General features: G+C 35.9%; 1 protein-coding gene across 7 annotated transcripts in view; it reads left to right on the forward strand.

Annotated features, from left to right (window-relative positions):
* Positions 1-25,240, forward strand: part of GREB1L (GREB1 like retinoic acid receptor coactivator) — a 350,508-nt gene that overhangs the window by 226,351 nt on the left and 98,917 nt on the right. For all 7 annotated transcript variants that reach the window (XM_056823781.1, XM_016431665.2, XM_016431666.2 and 4 more), the window contains 2 exons: positions 2,865-3,041; positions 3,709-3,831. In XM_056823781.1, coding sequence (XP_056679759.1) covers positions 2,865-3,041; positions 3,709-3,831 — 300 coding nt within the window. The remainder of the gene's footprint in view (positions 1-2,864; positions 3,042-3,708; positions 3,832-25,240) is intronic.

Consider the following 25,240-nt stretch of genomic DNA (forward strand, 5'->3'; position numbering starts at 1 on the left):
CAATCTTTTACAAAGTGCAATCAACAACACATATTTATCCATCAATAAGCACTTATTAATCACCAGCTATGTGCAGGCCCTGGCTGGGAATACAAAAAAGGGAAAAAGATAATCTCTATCCTCAAGGAGCTTACAATCTAATGGAAGAGATAGCATGTAAACAAATATAAACAAATAAAACAACGTGCAGGGCAAATAGGAAATAATTTAGAGGGAAGACACTGGAACATGCACCACAGAGGTAAACTGGTTCCAGATGGTTACCCACAGTAATGTTTGTCCCTCCTTTCAGCAAACATAGGTCATTAGATACAAGATATTCTTGGTAATATCTAGTTCTTATGACCTTTTACTCTCCACCTTTCATAATAGGTTGTAAATATTTTGAGAACTGTACTGTTCTGGGGGAGGTGATTGCATATAAGGAGTCTTAAATATGTGCATGGAGACATTTGAATCAGTTGGCTCTTCCATACACCACCTTTTTATTCCCCATATGTATATGTATATGTGTGTGTATATATATATATATATATATATGCATATATATATATGGTAGTCCCTCACATGAAGTTTACCCATTTAAAGAGAAATTCACTTTAAAGGAAAAAAAAGTTAAATGAAAATGGTTAAATATTTAAAATCTTTAGCTTTTTTTTTTGGCTCTTATAATATTTATCTTAACTGGGAGAATTGTTCAATTAGATATTCATGTTTCAACTTATAAAAGTAAGTTCAAAACCATACATACCTTTATGATTTCTTAGAATGGGGCAATTTCTCTGGAGGACTTTAAAAGCAACATAGTTCCCATATATTTTGGACAATTTATAATAGCCTTTCAGAGACTGAGGAATGGACTAGAAGACTCTTTGAGGGTTCTGCAACCATAATGATTCTATATATCTAGAAGAGTATTCTACTTGGAATCTATCATAGAAAGGTCAAAGAAGGTATCTAGAATAGATAATTGTTATTATTGTTATCTTTGTTGTTGCCTCTCACATGTATAGCCTTCTCTCTCCTTACAATATCAAGATCTTGGTTTATGTTTTCCTCATCTCTTACCTGGATTTTTGTAATAGTTTCCTCACTGCCTCCAGGCTCTCTCCCTTGTAGCTAGGGGCTTTTAAAATTTCCCTGTGACACCCTTCTGCACTTCACAATCTATATAGATGCCAATATAATTTTCCTAATAATTAGAGTTCCTCTCACACTGAATGAAAGCTTCTAGAAGGCTTTAAGAGACTACTGAAAGGGTCCATGACCCAAAGGTCCAGTTCCTGACTTAGAATAAGACCTCCTACACATTGACGAGGTCTTCCAAAGGATTTGATGGAAGGACAAGAAGGCATAGATTGGGTATGTCCTACATTAACCAGGACTGGGTGGAAATACTCATGCCAATGAGAGCATGTAGCTTTTAAACTATAAAAGTATATCATTCTGGTGAGTGATTTAGACAAGCATTAAAACACCACAGAAGAGTATTTTAAAAGCTTTTAGATGACCTGGAGTTAAGGACAAATTCCCTGATAACCTAGAGATTGTTCCTAAAGCATATTAATCTATGGTAACAAAAAAAAATCTCCCATGCAACTGAAGAATATGGTTTCCTCCTAATTACTAGAAAAATCACAAAGATAAAATTATAATGTGAGGTAGATAAAATTTGAATAGTCATGCTATTTTTAACCAAATTTCTCAGCACACCAAAGGCCTATAGTTATTAAAATGAGGAGTAGAGTTCTATCTTTAAATACTGCTAACGATAAATTATCTCATTCTCTCTACCACCTCCTCTATATACCATCACCTCTTACATAACTCCCAGGTCTTTCTCCATTCCTGACCTCCTTCCTGAACTTCATACCTACATATTCAGCACTCTAGAGGACATTTCCACCTTCATTCTCCACCCAGATATTTCGCTGTCCTTCAAAGTCAATAAGACCAAAAACCAAGTCTATTATCTTTCTCCCCAAACCCAAGGCCTTAAACATTATCATCATGGTGTTTAATTATCATTATCATCATAGCATTTATATAGCACTTGAAACTTTGCAAAGGGCTTTATGTAGTATCTCATTAGATCCTCACAACAATCCTGGAAGGTAGGTGCTATTCTTATCCCTATTTTATAGTGCTACCAACAAAAGAATCTACTGGGGTGAGGGTGGGGAGAATAGGTAGGACAGGGAGGGGTGAAGGGAAGAATCAGGGAGGAGGGAGGAGATTGGCAGATCTGACCTTGAAATTATCATCCCTCACTTAAAATAATCCCCTAATACAGAAACTAAGACAGAGAGGTTTAAGTGGTAACTATTAAAGTTCTGAGACAGGACTTGAACTCACGTCTCCAGTTTCTGAGGTCAGAATTCTTTTTTTGTTTGTTTGTTTTTGTTTTAAATGTTACTTAATTAGATGATTTAGAATATTTTCCCATGGTTACATGATTTATGTTCTTTCCTTTCCCTCCTCCCAATCCCTCCTGTAGCCAATGTGCAATTCCACTGGGTTTTACATGTGTCATTGATCAAGACCCAATTCCATATTATTAATATTTGCATAAGGGTGATTGTTTAGAGTCTACTTTCCTAATCATAGCCCTGTCAACCAATGTGATCAAGAGGTCAGCATTCTTGACCACTGCACCACCTATGTGCCAGGGCCACCACCATTTCCACCAGCTTTAAAATCTTGGAACTGCCCATTTGATTTTAGCCACTCCATCTCTTCATCTATCCATTCAGTCTACAAGGCATGCCCAGTCCTCTTCCTCCTTCCCAGCACCCCTGGCTCATGTCAGTAGAATGTTTGTTTTGTGTTTGACTACTTTTGGGGGGTCCTTTTTTCACTTTTAGGGTTTTCTGGAAACTGCATAGGCTGTGGAGAAAGAGGATTTCGGTATTTCACGGAGTTTTCTAACCATATCAACTTGAAGCTCACAACGCAGCCCAAAAAGCAGAAGCACTTAAAGTACTACCTAGTGAGAAGCTCCCAGGGCGTCCTGTCAAAGGGGCCTCTTATCTGTTGGAAAGGTGAGGTAGCCTGAGTTCAGCACCATGCTCAGCTCCTCTGGCTAGTGGGGCAAAGTGGGAAGAAGATGGAGAGGAGCGGGGAGGAAGATGGAAGGGGACAGGATGGCAATGACAGGTGGACCTTCCAAGGTTCCCAGTTCAGATGTGGTTATTAGTCTTGGAGTGAGAGATGTATATAGCTGTATGTTTGGGTAGCAACTTTCACTCTGTGACCCTGGGCAAGTGACTTAACCCTGACTGCCCAGCCCTTATTGCTCTTCTGCCTTGGAACCAATAATACATGGTATTGATTCTAAGCCAGAAGCTAAGAGTTTTTTAAAATAATGAATATGACAGTGTTTGTAGATTTAATTGTTTAATTGTTTAAGCTACACTCAGTGCTACCCCAGAACCACCCCCTCTGACCCCTACCACATATACATCATTTAATTATGATAGTGGACCCTGGGGATTTGAAATGTGTATTTTTTCCCTTATGCTCATTCTATGGGAGTCAGAGCTGGGATCAAGGATTTATAAAGCTAAAATGATTTGCCCTTCAAAAACCAACTCTTTCCTTTATCAGTTAGGTCTTAACATTCACAGCTGTAACTACCCTGTCCCTTGTATCCCCATAAGGTAGGTCAGTGCTGCCCTCTCATGCAGTGTGGCTCTTCCTCGTTTCTAGAATGTAGAAGTCGTCAATCCTCTGCTGCTTGCCACTCTGCTAAACCCAATTCTTCAGTGTCATCAACGGTAACCCCAGAAAACGGAACAGCAAATGGGTACAAATCAGGATTCAGTCAAACAGGTATGGGCTGTTGTTTTCTCTTTCATTTTCAAGTGGATGGATGTGTATTCTGTCAGAGGCATTAGCAAGCCCTGGATGAGCTGAAGTATGCTGAAGCCAGCTTGAACCAGAGAAGAGCTGACTGACTATTCCATGCTATACCTCAGAAGTGGGCAAGCATTACAAATTAGGACTTGATTTATTACTTTGTTGATTTCTATACTTAAGAAAATGTTAATAGTGCAGCCTAAAAGTATGTTATGCTGAGTCAAAAATCAGACCTAGAGAAGGTAGGTAGTGGGTTCAAGTCTGACCTCAAACACTTCTTAGCAATGTGTCCCTGGATAAGTCACTTAATCCCAATTGCCTGGCCCTTACTTCTCTTCTGTCTTCAAATTGATACAAAGGTGAGGATTTTTATAAGGTGTGTTGTGCATAACATTTCCCCCCCTAGAGAACTAGCCTCAGAGTCAGTAAAATCTGAGTCACAGGGTCAAGTCTCTCCCTCTGACAAAAATTGTGTAAAGTTGGGAAAGAATAGTTGGCTCTCTGCATTGGTAAAGAGAATTTCCTCATTGGGAATAAAAATCATGTGTATGTATACACATATATGTGTCAATACAAACACATGCATGGGTCTAAATCATGTATCTGTGATCAAATGAGACAATATTTGGAGAATGCATAGCACCCATGGGTGACACATGGTTCATAATAAATGCTGATTTCCTTCATTCCTACATATGTATGTACTCTTGTATGTGCATACACATATTTATATGTACATATATAGGTGTGTTCCTATACATGCATGATATGAATGGATGCCACTGATAGGTTCTATGAAGTTTATGTCACTTAATTTCAAACATAGATAGAAATTCCTTTGCATGTCACAACTTTCCCCATCATGGTTTAAATAGATTGTGGGTTGGCCTGAGAAATGAAATGGGAATTTGGGGGGAGTTTTGCAGAATCCCCAGAAGACATGCAAAGCCCAGCAAATGACACAGAAAAAATTTCAAGACTCAGAAATGCATTAAATATATGTATAGGATCGTATAATAGTTCAAGACTCAGAAATGCATTAAATATATGTATAGGATTGTATAATAGTTCAAGACTCAGAAATGCATTAAATATATGTATAGGATTGTATAATAGTAACATATTTTCTCATTTAATACTGTAAATATATAATTTCTTTTACTGTAAATGCCTCATAAAAGAAAATGAAAAAAGCCAGACTTCTGGTATAAAAGGAAGGCCAAGAAATTTTACATAGATTTTCCAGGTTGTGGGGGAGCTGTGCTCCCTAACCCCAGCAATGTGGAAGGGATACCCATATACATACATATCCTTTCACCCATGTATATACACACACATACACACATAGGCATACAGAAGGATGTATGCATTTCACAATACATACCTAAAACTGTATAATTAGAAATCTGTTACCCTAAAAACTACATTTCCCAGGAGCCCACTGACTTCCTATAGACAGTTCAACAGAAGCTTGACAGGAGGATATATTGAGTCGGGTTCCTGGTCTTGGTTTTTTTGCTTCCTGGGTTGTGACTGTGGTGGTAAGCGGGGGTTTTGAACAGGTTGATTAGCCATGGGCATGTGGTTTTTATTTTGTTACCTTTTTAATTCCTTTACTTCTAGGGATCATTAATACATCTCTTAAAATATAATATTTTTTTATTTGAGATTAATTTTAACTTTTATCAAAATGCATAGATTTTTGTCAATGGTCACTCACCAAAACAATGCCAATAATTAAGCTAAAAGTGGCAATCTAGTAGATAGAGAGCTGGCCTTCAGAATCAGGAGGGCCTGAATGAAAGCCCTGTCTCTGGACTCTAAGACTATAAACTGCAAATTAAGCATCAATGTGTATTGGTAGAGGGAAAACTTTTTAAACTGGGAATTTCTTACACTAAAAGATATGTATATCATGTAAAACCCAGTGGAATTGGCTATGGGAGGAGGTTGGGAGGAGGGGAGGAAAGAATATGAATCCTGTAACCATGGAAAAATATTCTAAATCAATTAAAAATTTTCAGATCATAAAAAATAATAAAAGAAATGTGTGTAGACATATGCCATATGTACACACTTGCCTACACACACACATATACACACATACATACTGTCCAACATGGTATGCCTATGCCAAAGAAAGTACTGAGCTTTAGGGCAAAGCAGAACTGCAGTAGCTCCAAAGGAACTCAAGATGCAGATTTAGAGACATCCCCATCTCTGGGCAAGTCACTTAACTGTTTGCCTAGCCCTTTTCCTTCTGTCTTAGATTTATTACTAAGACAGAAAATAAGGATTATTTTTTAATAATCAGAAAGGACCCCCGATTTATAAACTATACATAAGAAAGCTGAGCTTTATAAAAGAAGTTTCTCATGAAGTTTTTTTTTTACTAGTATTTGTTACATAGGAATATTTTGGAATCTCATTCTTGGAATCTTTTTAAGAAAAGAATAACTTATGTCTTATCAGTGTCATCCTGCCCAGAGAGCAAGGGATGGAGTTTTTTCAGATTATTTCTGGGTTTGGTTTTCCCACAGAGGTTACATTTTAAAAGCTCTTGATAAATATAAGATCACTTAATTAAATATATGCTGGCAAACAGCTACAATGACTATTTTTTTCTCAATGATTCCATCTCTAGGATCTGCTCTTGAGGATTTCTGAAATGGATTTTTGTTTTAACTTTTAATGCCACGTTAGTTAAGAAAACTTAATTTTGAGGGGCACCTAGGTAGCTTAGTGGATTGAGATCCAGGCCTAAAGATGGGAGATCCTAGGTTCAAATCTGGTCTCAGCCACTTCCCAGCTGTGTGACCCTGGGCAAGTCATTTAACCCCCATTGCCCAGGCCTTACCACTCTTCTGCCTTGGAACAAATACACAGTATTGATTCCAAGATGGAAGGTGAAGGTTTAAAAATTTTTTTTAATTTTGAAACTGTTCTGAAGAGGTGTCTCTTTTTAGTAAGTCCAAGCAGAGTAGGAGAGAGAGCAGGTCTTTGGACTGAAAAAGAGAGAACATTGGGTGGCTTGGAACCTAGAAGAATGAGAAGTAGAATATTAATATTAGCATTTTAAAATGCTTATTCCTCCACACACAATAAATGCTGACCCAGATGGCTGCCCTAGAACCTTAGCTTTAGTGACTGCCTTGATTCTGTCTTCTGCTCCATGCTATTAGATTTGGGGGTCAAGAAATGGAATTTTTAAGTCATAGTGCTGATAATTCAGAGATATGCGAAAAGTGTCATTGTGGGCCAGTAGATAGTGAGCTGGCCTTCAGAACTGGAAGACCTAGATCAAAGCCTTGTCTTTGACATACTTCCTATCTCTCAGGACTGTAAATGGCAGATAAGGTGTCAATTGATGTTAATGGGCAGGGGAGGCAGCCAAGTGGCTCCCTGAATAGTGTCAGGCCTGGAGTCAGGAAGACTCATCATCTCAAGTTCAAATCTGGTCTTAGATGCTCACTAGATGTGTGATCTTGACAAGTCACTTAATCCTCTTTACCTCAGTTTCCTCATCTGTAAAATGAATTGGAGAAGGAAATGACAAACCACACCAAAATTACCAACACCCTGAATGAGATCATGAAGATTTAGACATGAATGAAACTACTGAACAACAAACAACTATGTTAGTGGAAGGAATTTTTTTAAAACTGGGAATGCCCTACACAAAATAAATTACAGGTCCAGTCAAAGAGAAAAAAAGATGGAATGAAAAGAACATTCACTCTGGTATTTGAGGATTTGGGTTCAAATTCTACCCTTGTCTTATTGCCTATGTGACCCTGGACAATTCACTTATTTTCCTTAGGCCTCATTCTCCTCTTCTCTAAAATGAATGGGTGAGACTAGATGGCTTGTGAATTCCCTTTCAACTCTAGATCTACGAACTAATGATCATACAAAAAATAAAAGTGGCATACTAAAAAAAATAAATAATTGCATAGTTTTAATTATGCTTAGAAAAACTGTCTTGGAGAGGTGTCTTACCCTGAGTAAAGAGAGTTAAGATGAGACCTTTAGGAAATTAGCAAAAAGTCCTGAATCTTCTTAAGATCAGGAAGACCCCAATGGTGGGGATAAAATGACCTGAAAAGTAATAAAGGCTAAGAGACTTAATTGTTAAATACAAGGAGCTATTCCCAATACAAATTTTCCTATACTTTCCAATAATAGGAGCATTTATATGGCACTTTAAAATTTGTAAAGCATTCTACATATATTTTCCCATTGATCATCATAACAATCTTGTAAGGTAGGTGCTGTTGTCCTCATTTTACATATGGGGAAACTGAGGCTGAGAGAATAAATGACTTGCCCAGAATGATCCAGTTACTGAGTGTCTGCGGCTGGCTTTGAACTTAGATCTTTGAGACTCCCAAGTTAGCATTCTGATCATTGCTCTACCTAGCTGCTATCCAGCATCCCAACAATGTACAAATGTAGTCAGTTCAATTTAGGGGAAATTAGCTGTTAAAAATAATTCAGGATCAGCCTAGAAAACTTGCTTGGAAGGAAGACTTCTTGAAAATGAGCCTTTTGGGGGCAGATAGATGACTCAGTGACTAGAGCACTAGATCTAGAGTCCAGAGGATCCACATTCAAATCAAGTCTTGGACACTTCCTAGCTTTGTGACCCTGAGAAAGTTACTTCACCCTGTTTGCCGAGCCCTGACCCTTTTGCCGTAGAATTGTTACTAAGGGTTTAAGAAAAAGAAAGCTAGAAATTGAAGTTCCATAATTTTTATATGGGCTCCTGGATACTTAAATTGTAATTTTTTGGTTCTTACAGATGCTAGGAAGTAGGAGATTATCAGAATTGAACATTAGCATTCCAGTTCCTCAACAGGGATATCTTCTCATCAGTCAGTGTTTGTTTACAGAGGCACCTTGCCTGAGATAGCAAGCTTCATCCTTTCTTAGGAGATTATACTCCTAATCAGCTAGGGGAACACAATGTTTAAACAAATTTGCATTTAGCCATGGTTTGTGGTCAAGGTTCCTCAGAGGGAGTGGTTTGGATCACACATTGCATTCTGTTTCAGAAAAAAAACAAACTATTATTTACACAGTTTTTTATTCTTGAGTCCACTTTCCAAGTGTTTATACATAATTCTATGTATATATTTTATGCATTGTCTACTGCTTTCCTTTTATCCTTTGTATATGGCTTTCTTTTCACTGACTTCTAATCCATTTCCGTTTGCTAATTCAGATTGTAACCAACAAGATTTTTAGAAATAGTCTTATCATTTCCACTTTCAGGAATAGCATATGTCCACCTTAAAATTCAGTTTGATTAAGGAAACAATATTATAATTTACAAGAAAAATTTTCTAGTATTGTTAAGGATTGAAGTATAAGTTTACTAAGCCAACATATTTTATTTTACAAGTAAAACTATAATTAAAAATCACAGAATGAACATGCTTTGTATAACTTAAAATTATAAATTCAATATATGATTATAAAATTGCAAGTAGAATTTTTAAATTATTGGGACAGATGTTGCCAGGTGAGCAAACAACCTAAGCATAGAATAATATTCTTTTTTGAGGGTTCATCCAATTCAGTAGTGTACAATGAGTACTAATTACCTGTCTAGTTCTCTTTTCAGTCCTCTAGGCTGTCACCTTCTGTTTTAGGTGATTATTAACTTATTGATAAGTGAGTGCTGTTTTTTAATATATAGATGATAACCAATCACTCAATATCATCATTAGGATGTTCAATTCAAGAATCATTTACTATGACCTACTACATACAAGGCTCTGAACTAAATACCAGGCAACACAAGCACAGAGAAGGCAAGGTTCTAACCATGGAGCTTCTAGACCTGACCGTAGATAACAACAGATATACAATTGACTACAAAAATAGTTTTAAACACATATAAATAGGAAATTTCTGAGAAAGGGAAGATTATTTCCATTTGGAGAGTTCAGAGTTTAGTGGGAACAAGGCGGGCCGCAATTGAGATGGGACTGGAAGGGTGGGTAAGATTAAGACAAAGGAATGCATGAAGGTAGGATTCTAGAGATAGGGAATGGCATAAATAAAGTTATGGACACAGGAAAGCAGGGGATTTATTTGTAGAGCAATGAATGCTCTAGGATGATTTAGCTGGTGAATAGAGCAGGAAAAAGGACAGCAGATAAAATTGGAGATCTATGTTAGGATGAGATAATAATACCTCATACTTATATAGTACTTTTAAGATTTGATAATGGATTGGAAGAGGAGAGACAGCAGTAGGCTCATTTAAAAGACTATTTCAGAAGTTCATGTTGGAGAGAGGTAATAAAGAATGCCGTTAGTATGGTGGCAGAAGTAGTAGAAAATAGGAAACAAGTATAAGAAGTATATTCTGAATATGGAATTTACAAGACTTGACAATTGGTTATATTTGGTAGATAAATGAGAAGAAACAAGTGGTATATAACACAATAGGTATCAAATTTAAAAGAATACAAAAATTTCAAATATGGGTGTTTGGGGAAATAGTGATATCAGTGGCAACAACTGGAAAGTATCAAGAAGGAAAAGTATGGCACTGGACATAACTTTGAGGTGCCTTAGAACATCTATATGAAAATGTCCAATATTTTAAAATGTAGGGCTGGAACTCAGGAAAGAATACAGAGTTTAGATACAGATTTATAATAATTTTATTTAAAATTTTTATTTAATTGATTAATTTAGAATATCTTTCCATGGTTATATGATTCATGTTCTTTCCTTTTCCTCTTCCTACCCCCCTCCCAGAGCCAATGAGCAATTCCACTGGGTTTTACATGTCAGACTTATAATCATTTGAATAGAGGTGATAGTTGAAAATAAAGAAATGAAGAGATTACTGACAAATTATTGCGTATGAAAACTATTCTGTTGTTAGAAATGACAAATATGAAGAATTCAGAGAAATACTGGAAGACATTTGAAGTGAAGAAACAGAACTCTCTCCTTTCTCTCCCTCTCTCTTTCCCTCCCCCTCTCTCTGCCTTTCTCCCTTTCTTTCTCTCTCCCCACTCTCTCTCTCTTCCTCTTTCTCTCTCTCTCCCCCTCTCTCTTTCTCTCCCCTCTCCCTTCCACCTAGATACATACACACATATTCATATATAGAATACAATGATGTAAAAAAATATACTAAAAGGCAACTGAATTCAGATTGCAATATACAATTTTGGAACTGTATAGAACACACATAGCTTCTTCTACCTTACAGATGAGACACTATGTTTAAAATGTTATATCTACTTGCAGACTTGCTTACTTTGTTGGTTAGTTTTGCATATTTATTTTTCTTTGTTACAAGGTAGGGTTAAAAAGCTGATGGGAGAAGGGTGTTTGAGGAGAAAAATACATTGGGAGATTACTGTCATGTAAAAAGAAAAACTTAGAAACTTGTTTGTTAAATGGTGATGAGGGGCAGCTGGGTGACTCAGTGGATAAAGAGCCAGGCCTGGAGACAGTAAATCCTGGGTTCAAATCTGGCCTCAGACACTTCCTAGCTTTGTGACCCTGGGCAAGTCACTTAGCCCCAAATGCCTAGCCCTTCCATTCTTCTGCCTTTTAACCAATACTTAATATCAATTCTAAACTAGAAGATAAGGGTTAAAAAAATAAATCACCTTCGTTTTATTTTATTTTGTTTTTTTTTTAACAACAATGTAAAAAGAACAAAGACAAAAACATTGTTATTGAAAGTATCAAGTTCAAGCTTAAGTCCCAAGAACAGATATAAGAAGACACTTCTCTAGCTCCTTTATAGAGATGGTGATCCACAGATAGACAATTCTAAATATTATGTCAGTTTTTTTGATGTGTTTATTGGTTTTGCTCAATTTTTAACTTTTCTTTTAAAAATAACTATTATGAAGGATGACTCTGTGGAGGAGGGAAATGAGGGAAATGCTAGTAATATAAAAATGAAAGATATCAATAAGAATATTCTTAAATGGTGGAGCGAGTTTAGACCGTATAACATCCACACAGCAACAAAAAGTTTGTGTTTTGTTTTTTTTTACTTCCAGTGGGAATTAAAGGAATGATTGATAAATATGTTGATATAATGTTGTAACACATGTAGTCTCTATAGCAGGAGTTCTTAATTTTTATTATATTCCTTTGGCAGTCAGATGAAACCTCTGAACCTCAGAATATTTTTAAATCTATAAAATCAAATATATAAAATTAAAAGGAAACCAGTTTTATTGAAATAATTATATAAAAGTATTTATAAAACCAAGTTCATATTTCCCAAATCACTCTGGAGCTATTAATTCAACTCAAAGTCTCACTAATGGGTTAAGTACCTTCCCTTTACCTTTTTTAACCCTTATATTACCTCTTTACCCTTACATTGAGAAACAGAATTATTTTGGAATTACAGAAATTCCCAAATGGAGATGAAATCCTGCAATACAATCTTATCTCATGCATCAATCACAAAAGATTAAGAAATTTATACAAGAGATAGATATAAAGATGCTTCAGTAGCACAAGACCTTATTGAAAATCTATAGACTATGGTGTAAAGGTTAGAGGGGGGGGGGGATGGCCGGAACTGAGGTGGTAATTGATGGCAACAGAATTCTGGAGGAAGTGGAACATCCTGGGAGCAAGATAGAGGAGTCAGCCTAGAAAAGGAGAAAAAGTACTAGTCCCTCTGAAACAGGAGAGAAGTAAGAAGTCTGCATTATTTTTTTTTCTAGCCAGTGATAGGTATGTAAGTGAGCCATACTCTCACTCTTATGGGCTCCCTTTGTGACCAATAACAGGAATAGTTTGTTTTTAAAGGATTATCAGGGTCAGAAGTCTAGAATACAGACTCTGAACTTGAAATAATCTTTATGTATGTGAAGTTGACTATATCCTTCAAGATTCAGACCCCTGTAAATGCTTCTATAGAAGACTCCTGGGGTCCTGGGTCTGGCTTGGTTTGAGATTGGGCAAGCACCCTCTACTAAGCCCAGAGATGGTTGGGGAAGAAGAAAGAAAGTAGTGGCAGGCTCCTAGGAAGCAATTGCAGGATCCTAAGATTTAAAGTGAGAAGGGACTTTGGAAGACATTTTATAGATTTGAAAACTGAAATTTAGAGAGATCCATCCAGATCTAAAAAAAATAGTGTTAGGTGCTGGTAATGCAACCTAGATGAAATTGTCCTTGCACTCAAAGAGCTTAATTATATTCTATGGATGTAGGGATGGGACAGATTATTTACATATATTAGAAAACAAAAAATAAATTATATATATATGTGTGTGTATATATATATATATATGTATATATATATATATATATAAACATAAACTCCCCAAAGATGAGATGAAGAAGAGGAAAAAGTCTAGAATGACTTTGGGAAGACTTCAAGGGCATGAACCTTGGTGACTGGAAAGATAGTGGTGCTTTCAGCAGTAAGAAAAGAGTAACACATCTGATACTATTTCTTCTGTGTTACACTACCTTTTCAAGAAGCTGAAAGAAGGAAAAAAACTCATCTGCTCCTCACTTACCTTCAAGATGACCGCTTTTCATAGCTTATCACCACAATGCCTCACTTGAGTGTAAAAATATCCATTTTACTTACATTAATTTCAAGTCCCAATGGTCACAGAAATCATTAAATGCCACTATAATTGAGCTATAAGTGTTATCAGATTTCCATACTGAAATCTTTTCTTGTATGTTTAGTCTTCATGGTTAGTAGGTCATAGAGCATGGTTTTTGCCTCATCATTGAGGAAAGGTGTCATTCTGTGGAGAGAATATTCTATTTGGAATCAGAAGACCTTATAGGAATTCTTTCTCTAGCAATTACCACTTGTCTGACCTTGACCCAGTCTCTTAACCAGCATCAACCTGTTTCCTTATCTTTAAAAAGGAAGGAGGGGCTGAACTTGATGATCTTTAAGATACCTTCTAGTATGAGATCTGTGATTCTACAAATTTTCCAAATTAGAAAAACATAATTCGAGTGGTGGGGTATATAAATAGGGCAGTAATCAAACAGCAGGTTATTAAGTGCCTACTATGTGCCAGGCACTGTGCTAAGCTAACATTTTGATCCTCACAACAATCTTGGGGGGTAGATGCTATTCAGGTCCTTTTTTTTTTTCAATTACATGTAGAAACAGTTTGTTGCTTCTTTTTAAAACAATTGCTTTTTGTTCTTTTGCATTCCAAAATTTCTCCCTCCTTCTGAGATGGTAAACAATTTGATATAGTTTAGATGCTATTATTTATGTTCCCATTTTGTAGTGTAGGACTCTGAGGCAAAGAGTTTAAGAGATTTACCCAGGGTCATACAGCTAGTGCCTGAGGCCAGATTTGAATTTAGGTTTTCCTAACTCCAGGTCTAGTGCACTATCTACTTTTTACAAATACAAAGAATGAAATAATGTCTGCTTGCACTGAGCTTACTATTCCAGTATGAGAAAACAAAGACATATAAAAATACATATAGCATAAAATATAAAGTGAATACATGTAAGTATATACATAAATACTGAAGAGAATGTCTATGCTACATCTTAAAGGAAGAGAGGGATTCTGTTAATAGAAAATAAGGAGGGAGTGAGTGTATTCAAGGAAATGGAGGATAGCCAGTACAAAGATACAGAGATGGAATTCTCAAGGTGTGGAATGGAGAAAAGACCAGTTTGTCTGAATCCCAGAAAGAAGGAAGAAGAGTAATGTCCAACAAATCTAGGAAAAAAGTTGGGGTCAAGTTGTTTGGGGCTCAAAAGCCAATAAGAGAGTTTATATTTTAGTTTAGAGGCATTCAGGAATTGGATTTTTTTTAGTAGAGGGGTCACATGATCAGATCTTTAGTTAAGAAAAATTACTTTGGCAACTGTATGTAGGATAGACTATATGGGTAGTAGGTGGTGCAATGGATAGATTACTGAAGTCAGGAAGACACCAGTTCTATAACCCTGGGCAAGTCACTGAACTCTGGCCCAGTTTCATCATCTGTAAAATGAGCTGGAAAAGGAAATGTCAAATCACTTTTTTTTCTTTGCCAAGAAAATCCAAGATGGGGTCATGAGGAATTGGATACAACTGAAAACAACTCAACAACAAGGAAAGATGAGGCAGAAAAAAGTAGCTAGAAATCTATTTCAGTAGTCTAAGTGAAGGATGATGAGATACTCAACTAAGATAGTAGCTGAGAGTAGAAAGATAGAAACAGAAGCAAGAGATGTTCCATATTTAACAACTAATTGGTTATTTGAGATGAAGAAGTGAGAGGAATCCAAAGTCAGGAGTCCAGAATAATGCTAAGATGACCAACCTTGTAGACTGAAAGTCTAGAAGATAAGGAAAATTGAAAGGCTTAATGGGAAGATGATGAATTCAAGGTTTTTTTTAAACCCTTACCTTCTATCTTAGAACCAATATTTGTTCTAAGGAAGAAAATTTGTAACAGCTAGGCAACAAGGGACTTGCCCAGGGTCACACAGCTTGGAAGTGTCTTGGATTAAATTCAAATCCAGAACCTCCTTTCTCCAAGCCTGGCTTTCTATCCACTGAGCCACTTAGCTACCCCCTTCCCCAATGAATTCAGTTTTAAATATGTTAAGGTTTTTCTGAAACATTAGGTTTGAAACATTCAATAAGATGGTGACGTGGGGCTGAAGCTCAGGGGAAGAGGGAATGGAGCTCAATGTATCCAAGAGTCACCTCAACAGAATTGATAGTTAAGCACTTGCAAACTAATAAGGTTACTAAGAAATAGAATATTAAAGGAAAAAAGAAGAGGAACTGGTACAGAACCTTGTAGAACACCAGGTGTGATATGGATGATGAACCAGAAAAGAAGACTGAGGAATGATGGTCACACAAGTAGGCAGTAAAGCAGGAGAGAGTAGTGTCATGAAAATCTAAAGAGGAGAGAGTATCCTGGCAGTGGGAGTAGTCAAACAGTGTCAAATACACCAAATAGGTCTTTGAAGGATTAAGGCTAAGAAAAGACATCATATTTGACAACTAAAAAATCACTAATTACTTTAGAGAGAGTAAAACTGTGTGATAAAGTTGAAAGTCATGATAGCTTGAAGGATAGGGTAGTTGGGTGTTTTTTTTAAGGATGGAGGGAAGTTCAAAATGTTTGAAAGCAATAGGAAAGGATCCAGTTGATAGGGAAAGGACTGAAGGTTCAAGAGAGGGGGAATAATTGAGGGTGCAATCTACTAGGGAACACAGGAGGTGATAGGATCAAGGTGATGTGGAGATGATTTGAACTTGGCAAAGAGAAAGATAACTTTGTTATGAGAGACTAGGGGAAAGGAAGAGAAAGTGGTGGATAATGATGTCAATTTTGAGATGAAAATGGGAGAAGATATATCAAATCACCCCCCTTTTTTCAGTTAAGAGACAAGGTCCTTAGTTGATAGAGAGTGGACAGAGAGGACAGTTTGAGAAGTGAATAAAAACTATGGAATAGCTTCTGTGAGGAATGGGATAAAGAATCAGGTAGGAATGTGTTATTTAGTTTCAGACTGGTTAACTATGTAAGACAAAGTTACCTTTATATATACCAGCCAGCAGCATATTTTAAGTGCCTACTATGTGCTAGGCACTGTGAAAAATGTAGGAGATACAAAGAAAGGCAAAAGACAGTACTCACTCTGGAGGATCTCACAGTCTAAGGGGAGAGACAAACAACAAAAATACAAGGTAAATTGGAGATAATTTCATTGGCATTAAAAGGGGATCAGGAAAGGGGTTTTATAGAAAGTGCAGAACTAAGTTGGGATTCGAAGAAAGCCAGGAGGGAGAGCATTCCAGGCATGTGGGACAGCCAGTAAAAATGCCCTGGAATCTGAAGATAAAATGTTGTTCTCATTTTGACAGCTATATGTGCTATATATACTAAAACAGAAAATAAAATGTTCTTGTGTAGAAGCCATTTGTCACTGCATTGTAGAGTATTTGAGAAGTTAGCAAAATATAAGAGACGAGAAAGGTAAGAAGGGGATAAATAGAAAATTTTATATTTGGTCTTAGATGTGATGAAGAGCCACTGGGGTTTATTCAATAACAGGATAATACAAGATTAATTTGACCATTGTTTAGAGGATGAACTAAAGTGGAAAGAGACTTGAATCAGAGAGACCAACCAGTGGGTTGTTGCCAAATAGTCAGATGTGAGATAAAGATATCCACCCAGTAATTAAGTCCTTTATAAATGCCCCTTCTACTTTAAAATTTAATTTAATTTTTATTATCATGCAAAATACACTTCCATATTTGTCACTGTTGTAAGAGCACACTCATACAAAACCAAAACCCGAAAATAAAACTGTAAATAATCTAATATAAAAGATAGTGTACTTTTAACTGACTCTCAACAGTTCTTTCTCTGGAGGTGGATGGCATTCCCCATCCTAAGTCTTTCAGAATTGTCCCAGATCATTGCATTGCTGAGAGTAGCCAAGTGTTCACAATTAATCATCATACAATCCCTTCTATTTTGAAGAGGAATGATCTTCAAACTGGAAATAATAGAATAAAGATAGGGAGGGAGGATTTGAATCCTGAGACACTTGAGAAACTAGTAAGAAAGTACCTAGCAACTTCAAACATACAATATTTGTGTCTATAGGCCCAGGCTAATTATTGAAAGAATTTACTTTTAAAGTTTAAAATGTACTATTAAAGTATTATAGAACTGATGTTAGCATCTACAAGATAATGAGGAGGTAAGTAATTAAAAGATTTAAATAATCAACTGTACAAGTGTGTAATAGGAGATAATTTAAAAGTGGTTAATTTTAAACAACAGAAAAATGTTCCTCAAATTGTGTTCTGTATACCCCCCTGTATGCCATGTTACATGAATAGAGATCCTATGAGAGTCTTTTCCATGTTAGTAATATAATCTCTTTCAAAATAATCAATAAGAAAGTTTAACTAAAATATTATGTGAAAAAATATAGTGCAATAAATTATTTTATTTTCTCAATTTTGCCCCAAATCTCCCTGATTCCGAAATTTGTCCCTGGGAGTATTCTTTGCCCTGAAACTATGATATAAGATCCAACAATGTATTTTAAACCTAGCAGCATTCTAATACTAGATCAACTTGAGAAATGGACATAGAAGTTTTAGCAGACCAAAAGATGGTATTCAATGTGTGCCAGTAGGAATGGGGTGGATATTTCTTTTACTTCTAGCTTTATAATCATGGATAGACCAGTCTCTTAATTTGTTCCTTCATCTATAAAATGGAGATGATTCTTACATTAAGTTATTTCACAATGTTTTATAATGCTTAAAAGTACTGGAGAAATGTGAACTCTCATCAACCCAGGCAGAGGGAACCCCAGGACTGTGTGTGTGTTTAAAGCATAAATGGCCAGTATATGTATACATTTGGATGCATATGCAAATGCACATTTTATATATTATATATGTGTGTAATAATTAAAGTATAGGATTAGATTCTTAGCTACCTGGAAAACTCCTTTATGCAGAATGACTCATTTCCTTGTGATTTTAGCTAAAAGACTTTATTGTAGTATGACATGATGCAAAATAAATGTGTAGGTGTGGGCCAGGTGACCATTGGATGAGAACATTGTTGAGGGTATTCCTATTTTGAAGCACTGTTGCACAGTGAATAGAGGGCTGAGAATTGTAAAGAACTGGGTTCAAACTCCACATCTGCCACAAGTTAACTTTGTAATTCTACCTGTGCAAGTCACCTAAATTCTCAATGCCCCAGGCAACTTTCTTATAGAATAGTTTCCAGTCTTTATTGTTAGAGGGTTTTCTCACCAAGTTCTACGATAATGGAAATCACAATTCTAGACCCCCCCCTCCAGACTCTAATTTAAGCATGATTTAATTTGATAACCTTTGAAATCCCTTTTAACTCTGAGACTCCAAAATTTTCCCTGGAGCATTAGAACAGTTTTATTTATAAATAATTGAAGGAAAGAGAATCTAGAAAAGAGTGAAATAGATTGTAATAGTTCAAATGATAAAAGTAGTAAATGATAGCTCAGATAAATGTGGATGTTAGAATAACTTGAGAATTGAGAACAGAAAAGAAAAAGGTACATTTGGAAAGATTGAAAAGGATGTCAAAGTTCCCTACTGTTATACTAGTGTGTCTGTGTGTGTGTGTGTATGTGTGTGTGTGTGTGTGTGTGTGTGTGAGAGAGAGAGAGAGCAATATAATACATATAGTGATCTATCTAGTGAACTATATCATGAAGAGAAATTGGAAAATTGGGTGAGTCTCATGAAGACCAATGACATTGTTATATATCAATGCTAAATCAATTTAAATTGATTTGTCCCATATCCTGGTATTATAGTTTGTACCATCATCAGATGTGTGCAGTTAGAAGTACAGATTAAAAGAGGTTGTCTAGGATGAGGTTAGAAAAAAATCTGGAAATTAAAATTTTACAAAGTTCAAAACTGCTGATAAAATTCAGAATCAAGGAAGGCATTTCTGTGCTTTTATATTTAGGAATAAGACCTCAAGGCTTCCCTTTATAGCTCCACCTAAATTAAATTCTATTGGACAGCTCCCTGCTCCCACAGGTTGAGCATCTCCCTGTAAAGAAATGGTTCTCTGAAGAGTAGCAGATAACCACTTGGTACAAATGCATAAATACTTATATGATTTTGCTGATCAAAGCCATAGCCCATTTTTACCCCTCTTTTTCCATAATATGTGTGTGTGTGTACTGATGAGTTTTACATTAAATGTGAACTCATTTCATAAACTTCTATATTTGGATTTTTTTTAATTGATCACATTTGATCAATTAACTAGAGAAATACAGATGCCATATTAACTCATTAGATACACTAACAAAACAGTTTAAGTTGTTTCCTAGTAGCCTGAAAAATAGCAATTGAATTTCTAGAGCCAACTTTCATGAACTATTGTAACAAACTCATTTAAAAGTTTTATAAAGAGAGAGAGAGAGAGCGAGCATGATATAGTGTAGTGGTATCAAACTCAAATAAAAATGAAACCATTAAACCATTTGTAAGAATCTTTGTGGGCTGCATATTGACTTAAGAAACAACATATTAACATTATCTATTGTTTTTTCATTTATTTTGTTAAATATTTCTCAATTACATTTTTATATAGTTCTGGCCATACCCAGGAAGGTTGTATAGTAGATAGTGTTCTAGATTTGTTAGGTTCTTTTGTAGAGAAGATCCTCTTCTCTTTATTAATTGTGGCCATAGGCAAGTAACTTCTCTTCTGCCTGAGTTTCAGTCAATTCTTTGTGACTAGAAGGTGTAGAAAGGTTTAGGTTTGCCATATTCATGTTGTTGCTCCATCAGTAAAGTCACAAATCTTTCACATTTGGGATGCAAGTTCTATGATGAATGAGACTATTCTACTGTTATGAAAGTCTGTGTCTATACTTATTAGATTCTATTCTTTCAGAAAAGCTTAAAATTAGTCCCTGGTTATGTTAAATGTTTATATAGGTAGATACATGAACTCTCTCAAATTTGGCCATCTGTTGGCATTGACATCCAATCTCTGATTCTGATTTCATTTTAAAGATCTGCTTTCTAGGGAGTCCTCACCTTCACCTTGGTAGTATGCCCATGTCTCATTGGGCAGAAGTGATGAATAAAGGTTGCGTTTACTGTGATTCTCTGTGTGTCATTTTCCCCAGCTCCATCTTTCTGTCCCTAAAGGATGTTTCTGATGATGTCAGAGGATTATGGGTGGTATAGCTAAGTGGCATGGTGGATAGAATGCCAGACCTGAAATAGAGGGGACCTGGATTCAAATGTGACCTCAAATACTTCCTAGCTGTGTGACCCTGGGAAAGTAATTTAATCCCATTTTCCTAGCCCTTTACCTTCTGTCTTAAAGTTGTTAGTAAAAACAGAAAAAAAAAAGCTTTGTTGTTTTTTAAAATTTCTTTAAAAAAATTTTAAGGGTCTTGGTGGACTTTAACTAAGTCAAAGCTCAATACCTCACCTACATATAAAACCAAACCTTCTTTCAAAACCAACTATATTACAATTAATTCTAGGTAATGTGATCTTGACATAATGTAATTGTCCACCATAAAAACAGACAAGCATACTTGGTTACTGTATAGAGTTGATTCTACTTTTAGCATAGAATTAATAAACAAATAAAAAATACATATTAATTAGAATAGGGAAGCTAGGTGACCCTTTGGATAGAGTTCAGAGCCTGAAATCAGGAAGACCTGAGTTCAAATGTAACCCTAGTTGTATGACTCAGGGCAAGTCACTTCACCCTGTTTGCCTCACTTTCTTTATCTGTAAAATGAACTGGAGAAGGAAAGGGCAAACCATTCCACCATCTTTGCCAAGAAAACCCCAATAGGGTAAAAAAGAGTTGGACACAATTGAACAACAACAAATTACTTTAACACAATGAACAATAATAATAAGAAATAAACATCTACAAACCAGCTGCAGGTCTGTCATTCTCCTTTACTCTGAATGTTGCCTCCTAAAGGCTCAATCCAAACCTAAGAGTTCTAGAAAATGCATAATATGAGTATTTAGTTCCCTGTGGTTACACTTTCTTAGATGGAGCAAAAGAGAGCAAACAACAGGTTGTTCAGGAAATTCAGTTCATTCATCTGGCAAGACCAGTCATTAGGTGAAGAAAAAGAAACTATGGACTAATTATTTCAGTTCATCCTATAGTGTAGAATTTTAGGATGTAGTGAGAACTAAATCTCATGAGGATTGGCACTCTCTCCAGTCTCAACTCTAATTGTTGGCTGGCTCTTCTGATAATTTTTGGCTTCAGCCAGCCCAGTGTAGTGCAGGATGAGAGGACTTGGCATCAGTCCTAGGAAGGAGTCATGTTGACACCAGTATCATCCCCCTGCTCTGAGCTTGGGCTTGAGCCTTGTACTTCTTTGCCACAGCAACATCTTGTCAGTTCCTGTAACCACCTCCTCATTTGTCCTCCCATCCAAAGTTCCCACTGTGAAGTATGGAGGAGGAAGGAAACAGCTGTAGTGTGAAGAGTACTCCATAAGCCACTAGAGGATCATTTAATGATGCCTTACTATCTACAGTGCAAAAAATTTGGTACTACAAAAGCTCCTCAGATTTCCTGGTAAGAATAGATGAACATCTCTCTCCTGGGAAGAAGTAGCTAAATATTTTAGGCATAAAAATAATTTTAAAAATTGTTTCTGATATATAGCATCAGAAGCAAAACTATTATTTTAGTGGACTTTTTCTCAATAAACTTCAAAGAACTTTAATATATTTTCTATGGACTAGTAGTCACTTTGGAGACCTTCAATATCCATTGGCTTATTTCCTGTGCTAGATGGACAAGTTTGGCAGCTGCATCAAAGTCAGAGACTTTGGGGTGTATGCTTAACCTTGAAAATTCCATCAGCACAACAGTCTTTATCTCTCCTTGGCCTGCCTTAGACAAGAAATGAGTGCTGTTTCAAAAGTGAACTGTTAGGGAAGCTAGGTAGCTCAGTGGATTGAGAGCCAGACCTAGAGATGGGAGGTCCTGGATTCAAATTTGACCTCAGATACTTCCTAGCTGTGTGACTCTGGACAAGGCTCTTAACCCCCATTGCCTAGCCCTTACTGCTCTTTTGCCTTAGAACCAATACCTAGTATTAATTCTAAGATAGAAAGTAAGTGTTAATAAAAAAAATGTTTAAGTGAACTGTCTTGAATTGGGCATGCAACTAAAAATCTAAAAAACCAAAAAAATTGTAAACACCTTATTTAAATACCAGAATAAAAGTCTTGAAAATCATGGAAGGAATAGATTAACCAAACATAAACAGATTTTTTTAATACCTAGGGTTTTTTTTTTTAATTCCAAAGCAACAAGAAGAAAACCAAGTTGCCAAGATAAAAAAATGAAAAAATTCACAAGTGGGGAAATAAAGGACATTATTAGAATCTGTTTTTGCCCATCTTTATGAAAATAAACCTAATGTAAGTAAAATTGGTGAATATCTTTAAAAATATAAAATAGAGTAACAGAAATAGAGGAATGAAATAACTTAATCTTCCCTCAAAAAATAATTGAACAAAAAAATGAATTCCCAAACAAGATACCCCATTATCAGATGGATTCATAGGTAAATTCTATCAAATAAAGAACAATGCATTTCAGTATTACACAGTTTGCCAAAATAGCAAAAGAAGGGATCTTGTCAAGTTCCTTACACGATACAAATATGATCTTGATACTGAAACCAGAAAAAAAAAGTGTACAGCAATATCCCTAATATAAGGATGCAAAATTTTTATTGGAAATATTAGTAAAGAAGCTAAAACAACATATCTGTCATAAAGATAATATAGTATGAGTAGGTTGAATTTTTACCAGCAGTGGTTTGATATTAGAAAAACTATAAATAAAAATGACCATATTAATAAAAAGAACCACAAAAATCCTATTATTTTATTCATAGTTGTAGAAAAAGACTTTTTGATAAAACATAACTGCCATTTCTATTAGAAATACAAGAAAATATTGAGATAAGTGGATTTTGCTTAATGATAAATAATATATATCTAAAACTAAGTATACAGTAAGAATGGAGTAGATTGAGAATGGATGTTGTCATTTAACACATGGTTGTTTCTTCTGTTTGATACAGTGCTAGAGTTGCTAATTATAGTGATAGGAAAAGAAAAATATATTGAGGGATTATGCATAGGTAAAGAAGAAAAAAATTATTGTTTTTTGGAAATGATATGATGGCTTATTTAGAAAACCTTAGAGTCAGCTAAACTCAAATGAAACAAATTTAGCAAAGTCATAGAATATAAAATAAATTCATGCAAATGAAATTATCCATACCAACATTTTTGTTTAATACAAATTAAATCCAGTAGTGTAATAGTTAAAATAGTTAAAGCCATAAACTGTGAGAATTAAAATAGTTGAGGGTCATAAATTATAGTAGTTAAAAGAGTTAAGGGTATAAACTGTAGTGAGTTAGAATGGTGGAAGATACAAATTATGCTAGATATAAGAGTGGGTGAGTAAATTTGACCGCAGAAAATATGTTTCACTACAGTGTCTTGGTTTTTAAATCAAATATAAGGTGGTCACCAGGGAATATATTCCCAATCATGAATATGCCCAAGTCAACTGGGTTTTATAGAGAATTTAATTAATAATACAATGAGTAATCAAAGAAAGAGAGAGAGAAAGAAAAAGGAAATAAGTATGAAGGGGCTTAAGCCAACATGGCCTAGACCTGAGTCTTAAGAGAGAGAGATCAGTCAGTCAGTCTTTTATCACTCACCACAAGGTCTGTCTAAGCAAGGATTCTAGTGACAGAGTTTCCTCAAAGAGCCTTCCAGCCAGAGAGTGTTTCAAAGGGCCTCTCTCAAGAGCCTCCAGAGGGACAGAGTCCCCTCAGAGGAGCTCCAGCGAGACCTCTTTAGAGATTGTCCTCCAAGAGCTTCCCTTCTCCAGAGCCTCTCTCAAGAGATTCTTCCCAAGCGATCCTCATCAGAGGTCCTCCAAAAGGATTCTCTTTTCTTATATAGGGGGTTTTCTCCTATGTCACCTCCCCTAAGTTCTTCCATCTACCAATCACTGTAGATGTTTTCCAAAGGACAACCCATTCTAAAAACACTGCTGGGTCGACTAATCCCTTTAGGAGAAAATCTCTGAGTAAGTCTGAACCAGAGAAAACACAGCTGAGTCGACTAATCCCCTCAAGAGAAAACCTCTGAATAAGTTTTCACCTCTTTGCTCCTGGCAAGTTTACAAGTTGCCCGACCTTTATAGATACCTAGCATCCCATTGTATCAATTCTAAAAACAGGCATGGCTCAAAGAACTCCTTGCCTCATTATAAGTATGGGTCTAAGTACTTTCATTGTTTAGCAAGGAGTTCTCTCCCCCAAAGCAGTCCCAAGTACAGGTGGAGCAGAGGCCCTCCTATTTCTGATCCAAGTAGAGTTCTCACATCCAAATGTGGAATGTTCCCAGTAGGGAATTGTTCCAATTGAGAATTCCCCAATGTGGAAATTTTTAACATTCACAAGTCTGAGAAATTTCAAGATTTACAGTAGAAAGAGGCAGAGAATTTCTTTTTAAAATAATCATAAAGTGTTCAAATTACTTGGGAGAGCCAAAGGGTAAAATAGAAATGAAAGAAGACATCAATCCCTCCTGAGATCTCAAAATGCTTGAAAGTCCTCCATTTCATTAAATATCTATTCTTTCCCCTGGAGACATACTCATTTTTCCTAAGTAAGTGGTTTTTTTGTTTGTTTGTTTGGTTGGTTGGTTGTAATCTTAGTTCCTTTGCTTCCTGGAATATCATATTCAAAGTCCTCTAATCCTTTAGTGTAGAAGCTGCTAAATCCTGTGTTATCCTGATT

Source organism: Monodelphis domestica, chromosome 3 (genome assembly GCF_027887165.1).
Source record: "Monodelphis domestica isolate mMonDom1 chromosome 3, mMonDom1.pri, whole genome shotgun sequence".
NCBI lineage: Eukaryota > Metazoa > Chordata > Mammalia > Didelphimorphia > Didelphidae > Monodelphis > Monodelphis domestica.